General features: G+C 44.5%; 1 protein-coding gene and 2 non-coding genes across 4 annotated transcripts in view; 2 read left to right on the forward strand and 1 right to left on the reverse strand.

Moving 5' to 3' along the window:
• Positions 1-83, reverse strand: trnal-cag (transfer RNA leucine (anticodon CAG)). The gene has a single exon. It is a non-coding gene; the product is annotated as a tRNA-Leu (tRNA).
• A 2,032-nt stretch (positions 84-2,115) lies between these two features.
• znf687b (zinc finger protein 687b) overlaps positions 2,116-22,587 on the forward strand; it is a 30,805-nt gene continuing 10,333 nt past the window's right edge. For both annotated transcript variants that reach the window (XM_063011093.1, XM_063011103.1), the window contains exons 1-9: positions 2,116-2,192; positions 4,272-6,570; positions 9,556-9,857; positions 9,969-10,153; positions 11,278-11,454; positions 17,614-17,776; positions 18,099-18,398; positions 19,431-19,543; positions 20,466-20,568. In XM_063011093.1, the coding sequence (XP_062867163.1) occupies positions 4,293-6,570; positions 9,556-9,857; positions 9,969-10,153; positions 11,278-11,454; positions 17,614-17,776; positions 18,099-18,398; positions 19,431-19,543; positions 20,466-20,568 (3,621 nt within the window). In that variant the 5' untranslated portion in view covers positions 2,116-2,192; positions 4,272-4,292. The remainder of the gene's footprint in view (positions 2,193-4,271; positions 6,571-9,555; positions 9,858-9,968; positions 10,154-11,277; positions 11,455-17,613; positions 17,777-18,098; positions 18,399-19,430; positions 19,544-20,465; positions 20,569-22,587) is intronic.
• On the forward strand, positions 17,878-18,014 carry LOC134309455 (small nucleolar RNA SNORA13). Its single transcript, XR_010011170.1, has one exon. It is a non-coding gene; the product is annotated as a small nucleolar RNA SNORA13 (small nucleolar RNA).

Consider the following 22,587-nt stretch of genomic DNA (forward strand, 5'->3'; position numbering starts at 1 on the left):
TGTCAGAAGTGGGATTCAAACCCACGCCTCCAGGGGAGACTGCGACCTGAACGCAGCGCCTTAGACCACTCGGCCATCCTGACTGACTATCAGAGCGTATCCCAGCTTTTCAATGGGCGCAAGGCACACAGTTACACCGGGGTGCCGGTCCATCGCAGGGCAGACACACATATACACACACACACACATTCACCTATAGGGCAATTCAGTGTCTCCAATTAACCTGACTAAATGTTTTTGGACTGTTGGAGGAAACCGGAGATCCCGGGAAAAAAAAAACCCACACAGACCCGGGAAGAACATGCAAACTCCGCACAGAAAGGACCCGAAGAGCCCCACCTGAGGATCGAACCCAGGACCTTCTTGCTGTGGGGCGACAGTGCTAGCCACCATGCCGCCCTCATTATACAGTATTAGAGTAATGGAAAACAAAACGTCGATTCCCAATGTCGGCTGAAAATTGGTTTGTTTATTAAGATTTTAACGTCATGTTTTACACTTTGGTTACATTCATGACAGGAACGGTAGTTACTCATTACACAAGATTCATCAGTTCACAAGGTTATATCAAACACAGTCATGGACAATTTAGTATATCCAATTCACCACCCTTGCATGTCTTTGGACTGTGGGAGGAAACCGGAGCTCCCAAAAAAAACAAAAACGCACGCAGACATGGAAGGAACATGCAAACTCCACACAGAAAGGACCCAGATACTGGAGCGTATCTCAGCTTTTCAATGGGCGCAAGGCACCCAGTAACACCCTGGACGGCACCATTCACCTACAGGGCAATTTAGTGTCTCTAATTAACCTGACTGCATGTTTTTGGACTGTGGGAGGAAACCGGAGCTCCCGGAAAAAAAAACCCACGCAGACACAGGGAGAACATGCAAACTGCACAGAAAGGACCCGGACCGCCTCGCCTGGGGATCGAACACTGGACTTTCTTGCTGTAAGGCGACAGTGCTACCCGCCGTGCCGCCCTGATTATATTAGAGTAATGGAAAACAAAACGTCAATTCCCAATGTCGGCTGAAAATTGGTTTATGTTTGTTTATTAGGATTTTAACGTCATGTTTTACACTTTGGTTACATTCATGTCAGGAACAGTAGTTACTCATTACACAAGACTCATCAGTTCACAAGTTTAACATCGAACACAGTCATGGACAATTTAGTGTCTCCAATTCACCTCACTAGCATGTCTTTGGACCGTGGGAGGAAATCGAAGCACCCGGAGGAAACCCACACGGACAACATGCAAACTCCACACAGAAAGGACCCGGACTGCCCTACCTGGGGATCGAACCCATTATATTACTTACTCACTCACTCAATTAGGGGGGGTGGGGGTGTGGTTATCGGAGCGTATCCCAGCTTTTCAATGGGCACAAGGCACACAGTAACACCCTGGACGGGGCACCAGTCCATCGCAGTGCAGGTCTTTGGACCGTGGGAGGAAACCGAAGCTCCCAGAAAAAAAACCCACGCGGACACGGGAAGAACATGCAAACTCCACACAGAAAGGATCCGGATACCGGAGCGTATCCCAGCTTTTCAATGGGCGCAAGGCACACAGTAACACCCTGGACGGGGCACCAGTCCATCGCAGGGCAGACACACACACCCATTCACCTATAGGGCAATTCAGTGTCTCCAATTAACCCGGACCGCCCTGCCTGGGGATCGAACCCAGGACCTTCTTGCTGTGAGGCGACAGTGCAGTATTAGAGTAATGGAAAACAAAACGTCGATTCCCAATGTTGGCTGAAAATGGGTTCAAAGAGCGGACTAATTTGCAAACGACACATTAATAATATAATTTTAATCGTATGATAGCGTTGGTATTAATCGGTATCTGATCGATGAGGTAGGAATGAGTGGTATCGCCCATCCATAGCAGCGGCACTAGGGAACGCCGAATGGGAGATCCTGGAAGGGGACAAAAATAATTCCACGCTTTAAAAAAAAGGTGATGCACAATATCGAAGTATTTCGTTAAATCGAATTTCTGAACGAAATTTTAAAAGCATGCGAAATGCATTTTGTTTGAAATGTGGTGCCACTTTGTCTGTAGTGGTTTACAGCGCAGTATTGTTATCTGTCTGGACCTGGCCGTAGCCGACTGATGACGGGGAAGTAAAGGCGCTTGAACTGGAGCGAGAAGAGTCGGGAATCTCACAAATCAGGTAAACAAATAACTGGTTGCTAGCGAAGGCCCGCACAATTTGCGCTTTCTGATCCATCACTTCACTAATATATCTCACACTGCATGTTTTCAAATGCAAAAAACTGCATTTCCAGCAAAGCAGATGTTGCATTAGCGTGCACTGGCCTTCGTTTAAATGACCCCTCTCGGCGCGCGGTGCCCAGCGAGCTGAGCCTAGTCGTCATGGAGGAACATAGCCTGAGATAAACTTTAGCCTGCTAATGCTAACCAGCGACGCACCGATGCATTATACTGTACTAGCACACACGGCTAATTAGCTAGCCGCTTAGCAGAATTAGGAACTGATAAAAAGAGGTGGATTTGAATACATATTTAATGATAATTTATATCTTTGTTCGGTATTGAAGCTTTAACACATAGTGGTCATGTTCGCAGTTAGCCAGCAGTGCGCTGCACAAGCTAACTGCAGAGCTAGCAACTGGTCGTGTACAGATGCTTACGCTACTAATACATATTCACAATAAAGTGCACGTCTAATACAGTACGACTTAAATTCATTTACATTTCTTTATAAGCCAGCTAGATTGCAATGCATGTTCCAAATATATGTTGACAGGCGTCTTGCTGTGCTTTGGCCGGCTGCTTTGTGTTTTACCACACCATTGCCAGTCACGGTATTCCGTACAGTATTTTTTACACATTGGTATAAATCCACAGCAGCTGGACTGGTGAGCTCAATCCTCGGTGCAACTGTGCAATGTCTTGCACGGATTACGAGTATTTGTTCAGTATCATTGAGTCAAATGAAAGGCTAGTGTTTTTCAGCTGTATGGTAGGCAGGAATCCTCACAGAGTCAGTATTTTGTATATTAAAAATGACTAGCCCTTATCATTTTTGGCACTATTAACACTATTATTAGTAACAAGACAACTAGCGCACCAGAGTTGGGGTCTCGAATACATCGTATCGAATCTCAGCTCTGCCTTCCAACTGGGTTGGGCGGCTGCATGAACAACGATTGGCTGTTGGTTAGAGGGTAAAAAGTCGGATCATAGGTCCTCATAACTGGTGCAACTTCGGCCCCTGCTGGCTGACTGATGGCGCCTGCACAGAGCTGAGGAATAACGCTGATGGGGGTGTGGCCCTCCGTACACAGTGCCCGTCGTGTGTATGAACTCGACTCGAGCGGGTGAAAAATGCAGTCTGTACTGACTGTACGTGCCGGAGGGGGCGTATGTCAGTTGAGAGGCGTCCTCAGTCAGCGGTGAAGGGTCGAATCAGTATAGAGGACGCAATCGGGGTAATTGGACACGACTAGATTAGGGGAGAAAATTAGGGGAAAAAAGTGGGAAAAATTATATAAAAAAATAATAATAATCCACGATTCAAATCGATTTGACATGTAAAATGAATCGATATTCACTTTAAACAGCAGAGGGCACTGGCGCTATACACCTCGCCTGGTTGACATCACTGACGATATACGCCTGGTTGCCAAATTCGGGGTTTTTTCTGCGAAAGTGGGCTTAATTCAAAATTGTTTTGCATAGTTTGTACCTACCTCAGAAATAAAGACATTTAAAGAAATCGGGAAAAAATCATATTGTGAACCCTGTATCGTAAATCACATCGCATTGTGGGTAGAGTGTATCGTTACATCCCTACTGTTTAAACAGGGGTTTTTATTGTCCTGAATATAATGAATACAAAATTTAATAATGTAGCTCATCTGTGAGTTTACGTTCGATTTATAATAGTATGTTTGCATTGAATTGCATTTGGGTCACACAATGTGTTACAGTCATTAATTACAATTGCAAAATTATAACCAGCTAACATAATTGTTTTGTGGTGTGCTGGTGGCACAGCAGTAAATTACGGTAGCCCACTACCGCTGGGATCCGGGGTTCAAATCCCCAGTGGTGCAAGCGGCCGTTTGGGCGTCTACTTAGACATGAACCGCCACAACCCTGACCAGGATATGAAATACGTTCTGTACATATAAAAGTGAATTATCATATTTTGTTTATTGTAGCTACAAAATACATAAAACGTAATAAATCCCATCTGTAATACTTTTGTCTTGATGCTCTGCAGGGCCGAGTCCATTGTCCCGGCATGGGGGACATGAAGACCCCCGATTTTGATGACTTGTTGGCAGCATTTGATATTCCTGATATTGACGCAAAGGAGGCCATTCAGTCAGCACCCGAAGAGGTCGAGGGGCACCAGGGATCGAGCAGCGGGTCTCTCACAAAGCCGAGCGAGGGCTCGGTTGGAGGAGGTTCAACCCTTAGAGCCTCCAGTCCAGCAGCGGATCCACAAACTGACCCCTCTATCGTTAGTGTAATCGTGAAGAACCGGGTTCGTACCGAAACGTTCGAGACAGGTGACGTACCAGGGTCAGAACCACTCAACCATAATGGATTTGTATCCTCAAGTGGTTCCGCTCATTTATCACAGTCTCGAAGTCAGCCAAATGGGGAGCAGTGGCCTTTGTGTGGATCCAAAGTGACTCCTGAGCCCACAGGGTCTGTGCTTGGACCTGCTAACACGTCAAAACAAAGTGGCAACATTTTTAATAAGCTGAAGCCTCTGATGGCACAGGGTTCTGGAGATCCTATTGGCAGGGCAAGAAAAATGCAGCTCCTGCAGCAACAGCAGCATACCCAACAAGAAGCAGGTTTAGATACATCTGACAAGGCAAAGGTTGCTGCTGTTCCTGGAGGCACAAGTGGAGTGGCATCTACTTTTTTCCCCTCTCCCAAACCTTACCTCTCAAATCCGTCCACAGCTCCTTCATCATCAACCTCTCCTTCCGTCGGTTCCCGTGTTTCAGGGACTGTCGCCTCATCACCACTGGCAACAAGCCTGACAGAGCCATTCAATGGAACTCCACACCACAGTACATCTGAATTCAGGCACATGGAGTCAGATGAGGAGGATTCAGATCCAGATTCTGGAGGTTCACTGATTATTCAAGAGAGTCCTGGCTCTCCCACCTCTCCAAAACGTTCACGCAGGCTCAAGTCTGCCGAGAGTTCAGAATCCCCGTCGCTCCCCCACTCTGCACCTTTGTCCTCGGCTCCCGCGTCTTCAGTCGCTTATCCCAAACCAGGGGACATCCCATCGGCCTCTCCGGCATCTCCACAATCACAGAACTGGCTTTCATCACCGGTTCAGGCGAGAGCTGGTAAAAGCCCACATCAGGAAGACCAGAACTCGGAGCATGTCATCGATGAACGTGACTCACCAGAGAGTCCAGAGCCGGACACCACCAAGACTTCAGGAACGATGCCTGCAGCTTCGAAAAAGTCGTCCAGCCCGGCTGTGACTGCTCCTTTACCCTCGACGAGCCTCCGAGAACCTAAGGAGGAGGAAGAGGAGATGGAGGTGGCCAAAGGGATTAATGATGGGAATGGGGATGCAGCAGACGTAGGTCAGGACAACAGACAAAAAAAGGAAGAAAATATGGAAGTGGATGATGAAAGTGAATCTACCCAGTCCCCTAAAATTCCTAACAGTGCACCTAACAGTAGTGGACCTGATGCACCTGATGGTAGTGCACCCTCCAGGCCTCTTAAAGTCCGAATAAAGACCATTAAAACCCCAACAGGAAGCATCACCCGAACAGTTACCCGTGTGGCAGGCAAAGGACCAGATGGTGCAAGATTGCAAACAGTCACAGCTAACAAATCCCAGAAAGCAGCAGAACCCACAGCTGGTCGATTGGTAAAAGGTTCTACGCTGCCGGTAGCCACCTTAGAAGCAAGCAGCGCCATGCTAGCCGCAGCAAGCAAAGCTCAGAACAAAACGTCTGCTTCATTGGATAAGACCAAGGTCTCCGCCACAGCCGTGAACATCACGAAAGCTGCCAACCTTCCAGCCACTCCAACGGTCAGCGGCATCAGTGTGCGTACCACGGCCGGCAGGGCGACTAACGGAGGCACACCTAATGTACAAGTACCATCCAAGCCAGCCTCTATCGTTAACAGTACAGGAGCTGTCATTTCCCGGAGCCAGTCAAGCCTAGTGGAAGCCTTCAACAAGATCCTAAACAGCAAGAACTTGCTGCCTAGCTACCGCCCGGACCTCTCCATTCCACCTCCGCCGGAGTGGGGTCTCCCTATCCCGGCGACAGGTTATCGCTGCCTAGAGTGCGGCGACTCCTTTGCTCTGGAGCGCAGCCTGGCTCGTCATTACGATAGAAGATCCTTAAGGATCGAGGTGACTTGCAACCACTGTGCAAAGCGTCTGGCCTTCTTCAACAAGTGCAGTCTGCTGCTGCATGCTAGAGAGCATAAGGAGAGAGGGCTCGTTATGCAGTGTTCACATCTGGTTATGAGACCAGTTACTGTCGAGCAGATGATTGGCCAACAGGACACAACTCCGATCGGTGTGTAGCTACTGCTTGCTTTATTTATTTAGTATTTTATTTAAAACTTTTTTTCTTATCTTAGTACAGACCAACAAATAATTGTATTTATTTAATAAGTAAAAATCCAAAAACGTTTTGTTACATATTTATTCATACTTAGTTCCTTTTACAGCCACTGGTCTTTTTAGATAATTGTCAGTTTTGCACTACTGTATATATATATATATATATATATATATATATATATATATATATATATATATATATATATATACACAGTATATATACAGTGTATCACAAAAGTGAGTACACCCCTCACATTTCTGCAGATATTTAAGTATATCTTTTCATGGGACAACACTGACAAAATGACACTTTGACACAATGAAAAGTAGTCTGTGTGCAGCTTATATAACAGTGTAAATTTATTCTTCCCTCAAAATAACTCAATATACAGCCATTAATGTCTAAACCACCGGCAACAAAAGTGAGTACACCCCTTAGTGAAAGTTCCTGAAATGTCAATATTTTGTGTGGCCACCATTATTTCCCAGAACTGCCTTAACTCTCCTGGGCATGGAGTTTACCAGAGCTTCACAGGTTGCCACTGGAATGCTTTTCCACTCCTCCATGACGACATCACAGAGCTGGCGGATATTCGAGACTTTGCGCTCCTCCACCTTCCGCTTGAGGATGCCCCAAAGATGTTCTATTGGGTTTAGGTCTGGAGACATGCTTGGCCAGTCCATCACCTTTACCCTCAGCCTCTTCAATAAAGCAGTGGTCGTCTTAGAGGTGTGTTTGGGGTCATTATCATGCTGGAACACTGCCCTGCGACCCAGTTTCCGGAGGGAGGGGATCATGCTCTGCTCAGTATTTCACAGTACATATTGGAGTTCATGTGTCCCTCAATGAAATGTAACTCCCCAACACCTGCTGCACTCATGCAGCCCCAGACCATGGCATTCCCACCACCATGCTTGACTGTAGGCATGACACACTTATCTTTGTACTCCTCACCTGATTGCCGCCACACATGCTTGAGACCATCTGAACCAAACAAATTAATCTTGGTCTCATCAGACCATAGGACATGGTTCCAGTAATCCATGTCCTTTGTTGACATGTCTTCAGCAAACTGTTTGCGGGCTTTCTTGTGTAGAGACTTCAGAAGAGGCTTCCTTCTGGGGTGACGGCCATGCAGACCAATTTGATGTAGTGTGCGGCGTATGGTCTGAGCACTGACAGGCTGACCCCCCACCTTTTCAATCTCTGCAGCAATGCTGACAGCACTCCTGCGCCTATCTTTCAAAGACAGCAGTTGGATGTGACGCTGAGCACGTGCACTCAGCTTCTTTGGACGACCAACGCGAGGTCTGTTCTGAGTGGACCCTGCTCTTTTAAAACGCTGGATGATCTTGGCCACTGTGCTGCAGCTCAGTTTCAGGGTGTTGGCAATCTTCTTGTAGCCTTGGCCATCTTCATGTAGCGCAACAATTCGTCTTTTAAGATCCTCAGAGAGTTCTTTGCCATGAGGTGCCATGTTGGAACTTTCAGTGACCAGTATGAGAGAGTGTGAGAGCTGTACTACTAAATTGAACACACCTGCTCCCTATGCACACCTGAGACCTAGTAACACTAACAAATCACATGACATTTTGGAGGGAAAATGACAAGCAGTGCTCAATTTGGACATTTAGGGGTGTAGTCTCTTAGGGGTGTACTCACTTTTGTTGCCGGTGGTTTAGACATTAATGGCTGTATATTGAGTTATTTTGAGGGAAGAATAAATTTACACTGTTATATAAGCTGCACACAGACTACTTTTCATTGTGTCAAAGTGTCATTTTGTCAGTGTTGTCCCATGAAAAGATATACTTAAATATCTGCAGAAATGTGAGGGGTGTACTCACTTTTGTGATACACTGTATATATATATAGTCCTTGTTTCTACAGTACACTCACTGTCCATTTTATCAGCTCCACTTACCATATAGAAGCACTTTGTAGTTCTACAATTACTGACTGTAGTCCATCTGTTTCTCTGCATGCTTTGTTAGCCCCCTATCATGCTGTTCTTCAATGGTCAGGACTCTACCAGGACCACTACAGAGCAGGTGTTATTTGGGTGGTGGATCATTCTCAGAACTGCAGTGACACTGACGTGGTGGTGGTGTGTTAGTGTGTGTACTGATATGAGTGGATCAGACACAGCAATGCTGCTGCAGTTTTTAAACACTCACTGTCACTGCTGGATTGAGAATAGTCCACCAACCAAAAATATCCCACCAACAGCACCCTGTGACCACTGATGAAGGTCTAGAAGATGACCAACTCAAACAGCAGCAATAGATGAGCGATCGTCTCTGACTTTACATCTACAAGGTGACCCAACTAGGTAGGAGTGTCTAATATAGTGGACAGTGAGTGGACATGGTATTAAAAAGTCCAGCAGCGCTGCTGTGTCTGATCCACTTATACCAGCACAACACACACTAACACACCACCACCATGTCAGTGTCACTGAAGATGAGAATGATCCACCACCTAAATAATACCCTGGGGGAGTCCTGACCATTGAAGAACAGCATGATAGGGGGCTAACAAAGCATGTAGAGAAACAGATGGACTACAGTCAGTAATTGTAGAACTACAAAGTGCTTCTATATGGTAAGTGGAGCTGATAAAATGGACAGTGAGTAGAAACAAGAATGTGGTTTTAATGTTATGGCTGATCAGTGTATATCGCTACTTTGCCAGGTTAGTTTGGGGGCAGTGCTGTAAAGCAGTGTTATAATCTCGCCACAAATGTTCAGTTGGGTTAAAATCTGCTTTGGATCAGTATTTTTCTCAAAAGAAACATCCTACCTGTTTTAGGCTTAGTGGCATGGGGGGGGGGGGGGGGGGGTATTAAAACATAATTCACATAAATCTTCCTGCAGTTGGTTGTTTAAATCAACCCCATTGACAAATTCTAAACATTTGTCCTTTTGATACTTATAGGTATGCTCTCCCCTCCAGTCGCTTCATCATCTGTATCGACCCCCTCTACCCAATCAGGAACCCCCACTGTCCCCTCCACCTCCAGCCCTGTGAAAGACTCCCCCTCACAAGCGTCAGTTGCTTCCCAACCTAGCCCAGCTCGTCGTGGGCCTCACAGTCCTCATGTCCTAATGCCACTTCCCTGCAAGAAGGGTGAGGTTCTTCAGTACAACAACTTTAAATGCCCTGAATGCCAGGTACAGTTTGCTAACAAGGCAGAGCTGGTGGCGCATTTCCAGCAAATCAGAGCTACGCCCAATTCTGTAAGTAGCATATTTCACTGTAAATTATCTTTGGTTTTAATGTATTTAAACACACATTTATTATGTTAGAGCTGAAAGTCAGCCTTTTAATGTATACTTTCTGTTTTTCAGACTTGTACGATTTGCTCTCCACCAATGATGTTGCCTAATGGGTGCAGTGTATCAGCTCACCAGCGAATCCATAAGCACCGGGCCCCCCATGTGTGTCCAGAGTGTGGTGGCATTGCCCGTCAGGCCAGTTTTCAGACTCATCTAGAGGAGGCCTGTCTACACTTTGCCAGGCGTATCGGCTACAGGTCTGACCACTGTTAAAAGTCTTAACAAATAAAATCTTAAAAACAAATAAAATTTTTATAAACATATGGGTATGGACAGGGTTGTTACAGGATACAGTATACAGCGATCAGCCATAACATTAAAACCACCTCCTTGTTTCTACACTCACTGTCCATTTTATCAGCTCCACTTACCATATAGAAGCACTTTGTAGTTCTACAATTACTGACTGTAGTCCATCGGTTTCTCTACATACTTTGTTAGCCCCTTTTCATGCTGTTCTTCAATGGTCAGGGCCACCACAGAGCAGGTATTATGTAGGTGGTGGATCATTCTCAGCACTGCAGTGACACTGACATGGTGGTGGTGTGTTAATGTGTGTTGTGCTGGTATGAGTGGATCAGACTCAACAATGCTGATGGAGTTTTTAAACACCTCACTGTCCCTGCTGGACTAGAATAGTCCACCAACCAAAAATATCCAGCCAACAGCGCTCCATGGGCAGCGTCCTGTGACAACTGATGAAGGTCTAGAAGATGACCAACTCAAACAGCAGCAATAGATGAGTGATCGTCTCTGACTTTACATCTACAAGGTGGACCAACTAGCTAGGAGTGTCTAATAGAGTGGACAGTGAGTGGACACAGTATTTAAAAACTCCAGCAGCGCTGCTGTGTCTGATCCACTCATATCAGCACAACACACACTAACACACCACCACCATGTCAGTATCACTGCAGTGCTGAGCATGATCCACCACCTAAATAATACCTGCTCTGTGGTGCTCCTGACCATTGAAGAACAGGGTGAAAGCAGGCTAAAAAAAGTATGTAGAGAAACAGATGGACTACAGTCAGTAATTGTAGAACTTCAAAGTGCTTCTATATGGTAAGTGGAGCTGATTAAATGGACACCGAGTGTAGAAACAAGGAAGTGGTTTTAATGTTATATATTTTCAGTGCTCTGCAATGGATTGGCAACATGTCCAAGCCCACCTAGTGTTTCTCAATGAGTATTATAAACACATTCTGTTACAGTCTCAAATGTCTCTATGTTTAATCTGTGTGAGTTGCCTGCAGGGCCTGCACTGACTGACGTTTGGAAAATCTTGCCCATGCACTGACTTAAATTCTTTCTCTTACAGATGTTCCAGCTGTCAGGTAGTGTTTGGTGGCCTGAACTCCATCAAGTCTCACATTCAGACTGCTCACTGCGAGGTGTTCCACAAGTGCCCACATTGTCCAATGGCCTTCAAATCGGCTCCCAGTGCCCAGGCTCACATCAGCACCCAGCACCCCACCCTTACTGCTGCTCAGGCCAAGTATGTACTAGTAGATTTGCAGACATGTATGTGAAACTCTGGCAGTTTTGGATTCGACTAGGCTACCAGTATGCATATAATAAAAGCTATTGATATTAATATTCAGGGCCAATTCTCACTACATTTAGAAATGACAGGTATTTAATTTTAATAGGTAGGTATATGAATGGCACAGCGGTAAATCACACTAACCCACTACCATCCTGTTATTATCCGGTTAGACATCTATGCAGACATGATTGGCTATGTCTAACGGGGTGGTCGAACAGACTAGCCATTGAGAGGTGCACTTATCAGTGTACTCTCAGTGCCAGATCCAAGCCTGGATAAAATAAGGCGGTTTGCATAATGAAGGGCATCTGCTGTACAGCTGTGCCTAGTTAGGTTTACAGACCAGAATAATCTTTAGTATCAACAAATCTTTATGCCTTTTTCCTGAAAAACAGTGTCATGTAGTGAATGTAGCAGTGCTGTAGAGCAGTAAGAGGAACATGAACACATTACAACTGCTACCTAAATATACTAATAATAACTAGGGATGTAATGATACACTCTACATGCAATGAGATTCACAATACGATTTTTCCCCCCGATTTTTTTACCCCCTTTGCACTTGACGAGTGCAGTGCAGTACAGCGCTGTGTACGGAGAGCCACACCCTCTACCGCACTCCTTTCCCATCTCTGTGCCAGCAGAGGTTGTAATCGCACTAGTCTGTGAGAGAGTCCCCATCCAGCTTAATTCCGCCCCTATCTGAACAACAGGCCAATCGTTGTTCATGTGGCCGCTCATCCTCAGCCGGCAGGCAGAGCCGAGATTCGATACGATGTATTCGAGGTCTCAGCTCTGGTGAACAGCGTGTGTTTTTACCGCTGCGCCACCTGAGCGGCCCCGATTTTTTAAACAAAATGAAATTGAAGACAAATGATGACAGTTTCCTTTTATTATTTGTCTTTAAAAAAATAAAATACTGTATTTGTGATTATCTTTTATTTATCTAAATAATGAATGTCCTTTTATTTCTGAGATAGGTATAAACTATGTAAAACAATGCTGCACCTTTCCCTTTTTGTGTAAAAAAAAAAAAACTGAAATAAAATTTTACATCAAATCCCAAATTAAATAAATAAATGAATAATACAAATAGAGAAAGTATCCTCACATAAATAAATTTGGCTGGACCTGGCAACCCTTTAGTGACAGCAACCAGGCAAGGTGAATAGCGCCAGTGCCCTCTGCTGTTTAAAGTGAATATCGATTCATTATACATGTAAACCGATTTGAATCGTTACACATGTAAATCGCTTTTTAACTGTCTTGTGGTGCATCATTCCATCCCTAATAATAACAAATAGGGACATAGTATATTAAAGCACCTACGGACATTATTAGTGTAGTTGTTATAATGTTACACAGTTCCACATGCGCACAGATTAACAAAAATGCTCCATACTGACACTAAACAGCATTGGTTTGTGATTTTATTGCATAAAATATTGCATAAATATTATGAATGCAATATTATGAGTTCACTAAGGGTGGGTAAGGGCGTGTCTCAAATCAACAGGCAGCTGGTAGAATCAGCCGACAGCATTAATCTTTATAAGTTGTCGGTTATTATATAAACACATGGCTTGGCTCAAACTTTTGTAGTGTCAGGATGGGTTTTAGAAAAACTGTGGGTGGCTTTTATGTTTTTGATTTGACATGTGTCAAACCAAATCGATATTTCAGTAATAGATTAAAAAGGCAATTAAATCTGAAGGGATTTTAATTGATATGGCATGCTGGGTTTAACCAAGATAAGGACGCTAGACTAGGGCACACACAGCGACTCCAGACTTGACTCGGACTCGTTTCAAATGACTCGGACTCGACTCGTGACTCGCAAAAAATGACTTGTGGACAACAAAAGTCAGAAACATTAGTTACGTGTGACAATTATATATATATATATATATATATATATATATATATACATATATATTGTATATATAGTGATACACAGTATATATATATATATATATATATATATATATATATATATATATATATATATATATATATATATATATATATATATATACAGTGTATCACAAAAGTGAGTACACCCCTCACATTTCTGCAGATATTTAAGTATATCTTTTCATGGGACAACACTGACAAAATGACACTTTGACACAATGAAAAGTAGTCTGTGTGCAGCTTATATAACAGTGTAAATTTATTCTTCCCTCAAAATAACTCAATATACAGCCATTAATGTCTAAACCACTGGCAACAAAAGTGAGTACACCCCTAAGAGACTACACCCCTAAATGTCCAAATTGAGCACTGCTTGTCATTTTCCCTCCAAAATGTCATGTGATTTGTTAGTGTTACTAGGTCTCAGGTGTGCATAGGGAGCAGGTGTGTTCAATTTAGTAGTACAGCTCTCACACTCTCTCATACTGGTCACTGAAAGTTCCAACATGGCACCTCATGGCAAAGAACTCTCTGAGGATCTTAAAAGACGAATTGTTGCGCTACATGAAGATGGCCAAGGCTACAAGAAGATTGCCAACACCCTGAAAGTGAGCTGCAGCACAGTGGCCAAGATCATCCAGCGTTTTAAAAGAGCAGGGTCCACTCAGAAAAGACCTCGCGTTGGTCGTCCAAAGAAGCTGAGTGCACGTGCTCAGCGTCACATCCAACTGCTGTCTTTGAAAGATAGGCGCAGGAGTGCTGTCAGCATTGCTGCAGAGATTGAAAAGGTGGGGGGTCAGCCTGTCAGTGCTCAGACCATACGCCGCACACTACATCAAATTGGTCTGCATGGCTGTCACCCCAGAAGGAAGCCTCTTCTGAAGTCTCTACACAAGAAAGCCCACAAACAGTTTGCTGAAGACATGTCAACAAAGGACATGGATTACTGGAACCATGTCCTATGGTCTGATGAGACCAAGATTAATTTGTTTGGTTCAGATGGTCTCAAGCATGTGTGGCGGCAATCAGGTGAGGAGTACAAAGATAAGTGTGTCATGCCTACAGTCAAGCATGGTGGTGGGAATGCCATGGTCTGGGGCTGCATGAGTGCAGCAGGTGTTGGGGAGTTACATTTCATTGAGGGACACATGAACTCCAATATGTACTGTGAAATACTGAAGCAGAGCATGATCCCCTCCCTCCGGAAACTGGGTCGCAGGGCAGTGTTCCAGCATGATAATGACCCCAAACACACCTCTAAGACGACCACTGCTTTATTGAAGAGGCTGAGGGTAAAGGTGATGGACTGGCCAAGCATGTCTCCAGACCTAAACCCAATAGAACATCTTTGGGGCATCCTCAAGCGGAAGGTGGAGGAGCGCAAAGTCTCGAATATCCGCCAGCTCCGTGATGTCGTCATGGAGGAGTGGAAAAGCATTCCAGTGGCAACCTGTGAAGCTCTGGTAAACTCCATGCCCAGGAGAGTTAAGGCAGTTCTGGGAAATAATGGTGGCCACACAAAATATTGACACTTCAGGAACTTTCACTAAGGGGTGTACTCACTTTTGTTGCCGGTGGTTTAGACATTAATGGCTGTATATTGAGTTATTTTGAGGGAAGAATAAATTTACACTGTTATATAAGCTGCACACAGACTACTTTTCATTGTGTCAAAGTGTCATTTTGTCAGTGTTGTCCCATGAAAAGATATACTTAAATATCTGCAGAAATGTGAGGGGTGTACTCACTTTTGTGATACACTGTATATATATATATATATATATATATATATACAGGGGTTGGACAAAATAACTGAAACACCTGTCATTTTAGTGTGGGAGGTTTCATGGCTAAATTGGACCAGTCTGGTGGCCAATCTTCATTAATTGCACATTGCACCAGTAAGAGCAGAGTGTGAAGGTTCAATTAGCAGGGTAAGAGCACAGTTTTGCTCAAAATATTGCAATGCACACAACATTATGGGTGACATACCAGAGTTCAAAAGAGGACAAATTGTTGGTGCACGTCTTGCTGGCGCATCTGTGACCAAGACAGCAAGTCTTTGTGATGTATCAAGAGCCACGGTATCCAGGGTAATGTCAGCATACCACCAAGAAGGACAAACCACATCCAACAGGATTAACTGTGGACGCAAGAGGAAGCTGTCTGAAAGGGATGTTCGGGTGCTAACCCGGATTGTATCCAAAAAACATAAAACCACGGCTGCCCAAATCACGGCAGAATTAAATGTGCACCTCGACTCTCCTGTTTCCACCAGAACTGTCCGTCGGGAGCTCCACAGGGTCGATATACACGGCCGGGCTGCTATAGCCAAACCTTTGGTCACTCGTGCCAATGCCAAACGTCGGTTTCAATGGTGCAAGGAGCGCAAATCTTGGGCTGTGGACAATGTGAAACATGTATTGTTCTCTGATGAGTCCACCTTTACTGTTTTCCCCACATCCGGGAGAGTTACGGTGTGGAGAAGCCCCAAAGAAGCGTACCACCCAGACTGTTGCATGCCCAGAGTGAAGCATGGGGGTGGATCAGTGATGGTTTGGGCTGCCATATCATGGCATTCCCTTGGCCCAATACTTGTGCTAGATGGGCGCGTCACTGCCAAGGACTACCGAACCATTCTGGAGGACCATGTGCATCCAATGGCGGTGCCGTGTATCAGGATGACAATGCACCAATACACACAGCAAGACTGGTGAAAGATTGGTTTGATGAACATGAAAGTGAAGTTGAACATCTCCCATGGCCTGCACAGTCACCAGATCTAAATATTATTGAGCCACTTTGGGGTGTTTTGGAGAAGCGAGTCAGGAAACGTTTTCCTCCACCAGCATCACGTAGTGACCTGGCCACTATCCTGCAAGAAGAATGGCTTAAAATCCCTCTGACCACTGTGCAGGACTTGTATATGTCATTTCCAAGACGAATTGACGCTGTATTGGCCGCAAAAGGAGGCCCTACACCATACTAATAAATTATTGTGGTCTAAAACAAGGTGTTTCAGTTATTTTGTCCAACCCCTGTATATACACTGTATATATATATGATCCGACATCATTCTGATCGTGTCATGTTCTGCTCTCTAATAACGCTCCGGCTGTCTTAACCCGCAACGCACACAATGGCAAAATGTTCCAGCCAGCTTCCGGCATAGTGATGAAGCGTCGCTCCCTACTCCCTCCTTTGAATATGAATACGTAGTGCACTTCACAGTAACAGATAACGTGAATTGAACGCTCCTACAGACTTGGCGCTAATGGTTGGAAGAACCGCTTTCTGAACCAATCAGACCTTCTGATTTAAATTTTTAGTAAGAAATGCTGTTATTTGCATGTATTTAGTTTGCAGCATCACACAGATGATGTGTGAATGAAACGCTTGATTGGTTTTCTAACGAGTTCGTGTTTTACTTCATAACCGGGAAAAGTTTGGAGGTTTTTAATTATAAGCACATTTACAAAATAACGGATTATATTCCTAATGGGACACACGCTTATAAATTTAATAGCATCTGGAAGAACATAAGCTAAGGTAAGCAGTGGTTATGGATATTTTGCTGTGTTTTGGATTTTGGCCGCTGTGCCGTAATTTGCAATGAAAACAAAACGTCAGTTTAAGCTTTTAACTGGTACCTAGGAAAGTAAAGGCACGAAGTAAAACGGCAAAATACAGTCGCTAATCTGTTGGGGTTTTTTTTATCTGAACTTACATTAAATTAAATTATTATTTATTTCTACGCTACATTTCCAATATATGTTTTGTGTATATTATATTGACTCGTGACTTGACTCGGACTCTAGCCTAAAGACTCGTGACTCGACTCCGACTCTAGCCTAAAGACTCGTGACTCGACTCGGACTCTAGCCTAATGACTCGTGACTCGACTCGGACTCTAGCCTAATGACTCGTGACTCGACTCGGACTCATATTTTGTGACTTGTGAACATCTCTGCATCAAGCTAGATTAAAAAAATGTCTGCACACTAATTGTGTGTGCAGAAGTGATTTATATTAGCCTCCAAATCTGGAGGAAATACGGATACGGGTTCTTAACGTTGTTTGGACCAATAATTGCTTGCTCCTTAGCCCATACCAACCAGTTTATATGAAGGGAAATGGCAAGTTAAAGTAAAATGTTTAATGTGTCATTTACCTGTCATTTTTCTGTATCTTTAGGATGATTTACAAGTGTGTGATGTGCGACACAGTCTTCACCCAGAAACCTTTGCTCTATGTGCATTTTGACACCCACCTGGCCAAGCAGAAAGTGCACGTGTTCAAATGTCCCGACTGCACCAAATTATATGCTCAAAAGGGGTCCATGATGGAGCACATCAAGGTACGTTCCTGCAATATAAACCAGATGACATTTAAATGACCGTTTACACTAAATTAATACTTAAACAATTTAAATAATTACTTCAGTTACATACAGCATGTTGCCTTTTTGTGTTGCCCATTCTTTGCTTCCTTTAGAAGAATGTGGTGTCAATAAAGGCATACAGTAAAGCCTTGGTTTGGCCTTTACCTGGTAATACCAGTGTTACTCAGTGCAAAGCTCTGAACCAAGCACACAGATCAGTCCAGATTCAATTCGACAACTAATGTGAGAGTCCAGTGTTATTCATACCTCTGATTGGTTACTTTCTACTCCCATTCAGACCGCCCACAGAGGTCTTCCGGGCAAAACGGAGACCCCGGCGACTGCCTCCTCTCCAGTCTCATCCTCAAGTGCAAGTGCAAACTCCACCTTAAGAAAGGAAGGGGAGGGGGAGGAAGAGGAGAAAGAAGAGGCAGGGGAGGACAAAGAGTATGAGGAGGAGGAGGACGATAACGAGGAGGAGGAGCAGCCCAGTTCCCCGGAGAGTGGGAGCAGCGTAGAGTGGCGATGCAAGGAGTGCAAGACACGTTATTCTGACAGAGAGGATTACATCAACCACATGAAGAGTGAACACGGCATGGTAAATACACAGCATCTATCAAAACAATGAACTGGACGCTTCATTCCTGTTTAATGATGGGCGCGATGAAACAAACACAATGGTTGTGTTTAAGGGAGGGAAGGTCGGACAGGGTCTCTTTCTGCAGCGGCATTATGTGGTCTCTGGTATTGGTCAGTTGGAGCCTAGTATGGCTGTCCATACTCAGTGAGGCTCTATATCAGGCATAACGTTATGACTACCTCCTTGTTTCTACACTCACTGTCCATTTTATCAGCTCCACTTACTATATAGGAGCACTTTGTAGTTCTACAATTACTGACTGTAGTCCATCTGTTTCTCTACATACTTTTTAGCCTGCTTTCACCCTGTTCTTCAATGGTCAGGACCCCCACAGAGCAGGTATTGTTTAAGTGGTGGATCATTCTCAGCACTGCAGTGACACTGACATGGTGGTGGTGTGTTAGTGTGTGTTGTGCTGGTATGAGTGGATCAGACACAGCAGTGCTGCTGGAGTTTTTAAACACCTCACTGTCACTGCTGGACTGAGAATAGTCCACCAACTAAAAATATATTCAGCCAACAGCGCCCCGTGGGTCTAGAAGATGACCAACTCAAACAGCAGCAATAGATGAGCGATCATCTCTGACTTTACATCTACAAGGTGACCCAACTAGGTAGGAGTGTCTAATATAGTGGACAGTGAGTGGACACGGTATTTAAAAACTCCAGCAGCGCTGCTGTGTCTGATCCACTAATACCAGCACAACACACAATAACACACCACCACCATGTCAGTGTCACTGCAGTTCTGAGAATGATCCACCACCTATATAATACCTGCTCTGTGGTGGTTCTGTGGGGGTCCTGACCATTGAAGAACAGGGTGAAGGCAGGCTAAAAAAGTATGTAGAGAAATACATGGACTACAGTCAGTGCTTCTATATGGTAAGTGGAGCTGATAACATGGACAGTGTGTGTAGAAACAAGGAGGTGGTTTTAATGTTATGGCTGATCGGTGTATACTAACATACTGTTCTCTGGTGCCTGCAGTCCATGAAGAAGTTTCCCTGTCGAATGTGTGAGCGTTCCTTCAGTTCGGCCAACAGCCTGCGTCGCCATGTCCGTGTCATTCACGAGGGTGTCAAAAGAGTCTTCCACTGCCAGTGAGTCAACATGTACTATGGGTCACATTACACCTTGTTTTAGTTCTTATTTAGACTGCACTCTAGTTTTCACCTACTATAGGCAAATCTAATGTAGACCATATGATCAAAGATATGTGGACACCTTTCCTAATTAAGTTCAGGTCTTTCAGCCGTATAACTTTTAAGCTTTTAAATATGCTATAAAATACCTGGTCAAGCATGACTTTGATGCTGTGCACAGAGCAAGGTCTGTAAAGACATTGATTTACTCTAGTGGCCTGCACACATTACCGACTTCAACCCCATTAACACCTTTTTATGTATTTCCCCCCCTTTTTCTTTCAATTTAGTGTAGCCAATCAGCTGCTGGGGGCCAATGGCATCTATGGAGGGTGTATATTTGCCTGACACTGATGTGGATTTGTGCATGAGTTTGGTTTTGTGCATGGAGAGCCACACCCTGTTCTCTGCACTCCTCCATTCTCTGTACAGATGCCCTGGGCAACTTAGGTACTTACACAGTGTTGATAATTCCACCCCTTATAAGTCAGGTCTATTCCCACCCAGCAGAATAGAGGCCAATTTGTCTTCTACAGGCACTTGCCAATTGTGCCTGCTAGTGGGCGCCCAGCCAACTGGTAGCAGAGCAGAGATTCGAACTCGGGGAGATCAGAATCCCAGCGCTGGTGTGCTAGCGGATTATCCTGAAAACATCAATTGTAAGCTGCACTTAAAAATGCTTTTATGCCTATTACGAGCACAAAGAGGGAAGAGGTGTCCACATACTTTTGGCTACATACTTAAAATACACAACCAAACAACCAAAATAAACATTGTAGCAGGTGTTACATTAAGCTGACATCATTCAACTTGATACATCGCATTATGTAGAAACCCTTAATGGTTCAAAGCTTGACCATGTAATATTGTTCCATGCCAGGTACTGTCTGGAGGGCAAACGAACATTCAGCAGTCGTCTGATACTAGAGAAGCACATCCGAGTCAGACATGGCATCCGAACTAAACAGCCTACAGAAAAACAGGTAAAAGGAGCTGTTCTGATTATTCTATAACAGACCCACTTCTATTGTAGCATCGGCTCATAGATTGGTGCACACAAGACCACAAAAACGCTTGTCTTGTATGTGCTGGCTAAGGCTTTTGAGAGTACCTTGGGCAGCAAAGGGACAATCAAATAGATCCAGGATTAAATCAAACCAAACTTCTCATTCGAAGCCCAGATAACCAAACTGAAGCTCCCTTATTCGGACACATAAAAAGAACCTATACACCTAAAACATTTATGCTTGGAAGTGTTAAAGGAAAAAGAGGAAAAGCACAGCCAGTAACAAAATTAGAGGAATCAATCATTCATTCATTCATTCAATTGTCTGTTTTACCGGTGATTCACTGGTGAAAAGTAGGAAACACCTCCAACTGCTTGCCAGTCCATCACAGGGCAATTAGACGAATAATAAATGATCCATTACAGTGGCGTAACTAGAAGCTCATGGGCCCCAGTGCAAAAAAGAATCTTGGGCCCCCTCATATATATATTTATAGCACCCGAACTTCAATGCTGGGGCCATACAGCGAGTCTCATATAAAAAACTATATAATGTTACATGTACAGTGTATCACAAAAGTGAGTACACCCCTCACATTTCTGCAAATATTTTTTTATATCTTTTCATGGGACAACACTATAGAAATAAAACTTGGATATAACTTAGAGTAGTCAGTGTACAACTTGTATAGCAGTGTAGATTTACTGTCTTCTGAAAATAACTCAACACACTAATTAATGTCTAAATGGCTGGCAACATAAGTGAGTACACCCCACAGTGAACATGTCCAAATTGTGCCCAAAGTGTCAATATTTTGTGTGACCACCATTATTATCCAGCACTGCCTTAACCCTCCTGGTCATGGAATTCACCAGAGCTGCACAGGTTGCTACTGGAATCCTCTTCCACTCCTCCATGATGACATCACGGAGCTGGTGGATGTTAGACACCTTGAACTCCTCCACCTTCCACTTGAGGATGCGCCACAGGTGCTCAATTGGGTTTAGTCCATCACCTTTACCTTCAGCTTCCTCAGCAAGGCAGTTGTCATCTTGGAGGTTGTGTTTGGGGTCGTTATCCTGTTGGAAAACTGCCATGAGGCCCAGTTTTCGAAGGGAGGGGATCATGCTCTGTTTCAGAATGTCACAGTACATGTTGGAATTCATGTTTCCCTCAATGAACTGCAGCTCCCCAGTGCCAGCAACACTCATGCAGCCCAAGACCATGATGCTACCACCACCATGCTTGACTGTAGGCAAGATACAGTTGTCTTGGTACTTCTCACCAGGGCGCCGCCACACATGCTGGACACCAAACAAGTTTATCTTGGTCTCGTCAGACCACAGGGCATTCCAGTAATCCATGTTCTTGGACTGCTTGTCTTCAGCAAACTGTTTGCTGGCTTTCTTGTGCGTCAGCTTCCTTCTGGGATGACGACCATGCAGACCGAGTTGATGCAGTGTGCGGCGTATGGCGTGAGCACTGACAGGCTGACCTCCCACGTCTTCAACCTCTGCAGCAATGCTGGCAGCACTCATGTGTCTATTTTTTAAAGCCAACCTCTGGATATGACGCCGAACACGTGGACTCAACTTCTTTGGTCGACCCTGGCGAAGCCTGTTCCGAGTGGAACCTGTCCTGGAAAACCGCTGTATGACCGTGGCCACCATGCTGTAGCTCAATTTCAGGGTGTTAGCAATCTTCTTATAGCCCAGGCCATCTTTGTGGAGAGCAACAATTCTATTTCTCACATCCTCAGAGAGTTCTTTGCCATGAGGTGCCATGTCGAATATCCAGTGGCCAGTATGAGAGAATTGTACCCAAAACACCAAATTTAACAGCCCTGCTCCCCATTTACACCTGGGACCTTGACACATGACACCAGGGAGGGACAACGACACATTTGGGCACAATTTGGACATGTTCACTGTGGGGTGTACTCACTTATGTTGCCAGCTATTTAGACATTAATGGCTGTGTGTTGAGTTATTTTCA

The sequence above is a fragment of the Trichomycterus rosablanca genome, chromosome 2 (genome assembly GCF_030014385.1).
Source record: "Trichomycterus rosablanca isolate fTriRos1 chromosome 2, fTriRos1.hap1, whole genome shotgun sequence".
Classification (NCBI taxonomy): Eukaryota; Metazoa; Chordata; class Actinopteri; order Siluriformes; family Trichomycteridae; genus Trichomycterus; species Trichomycterus rosablanca.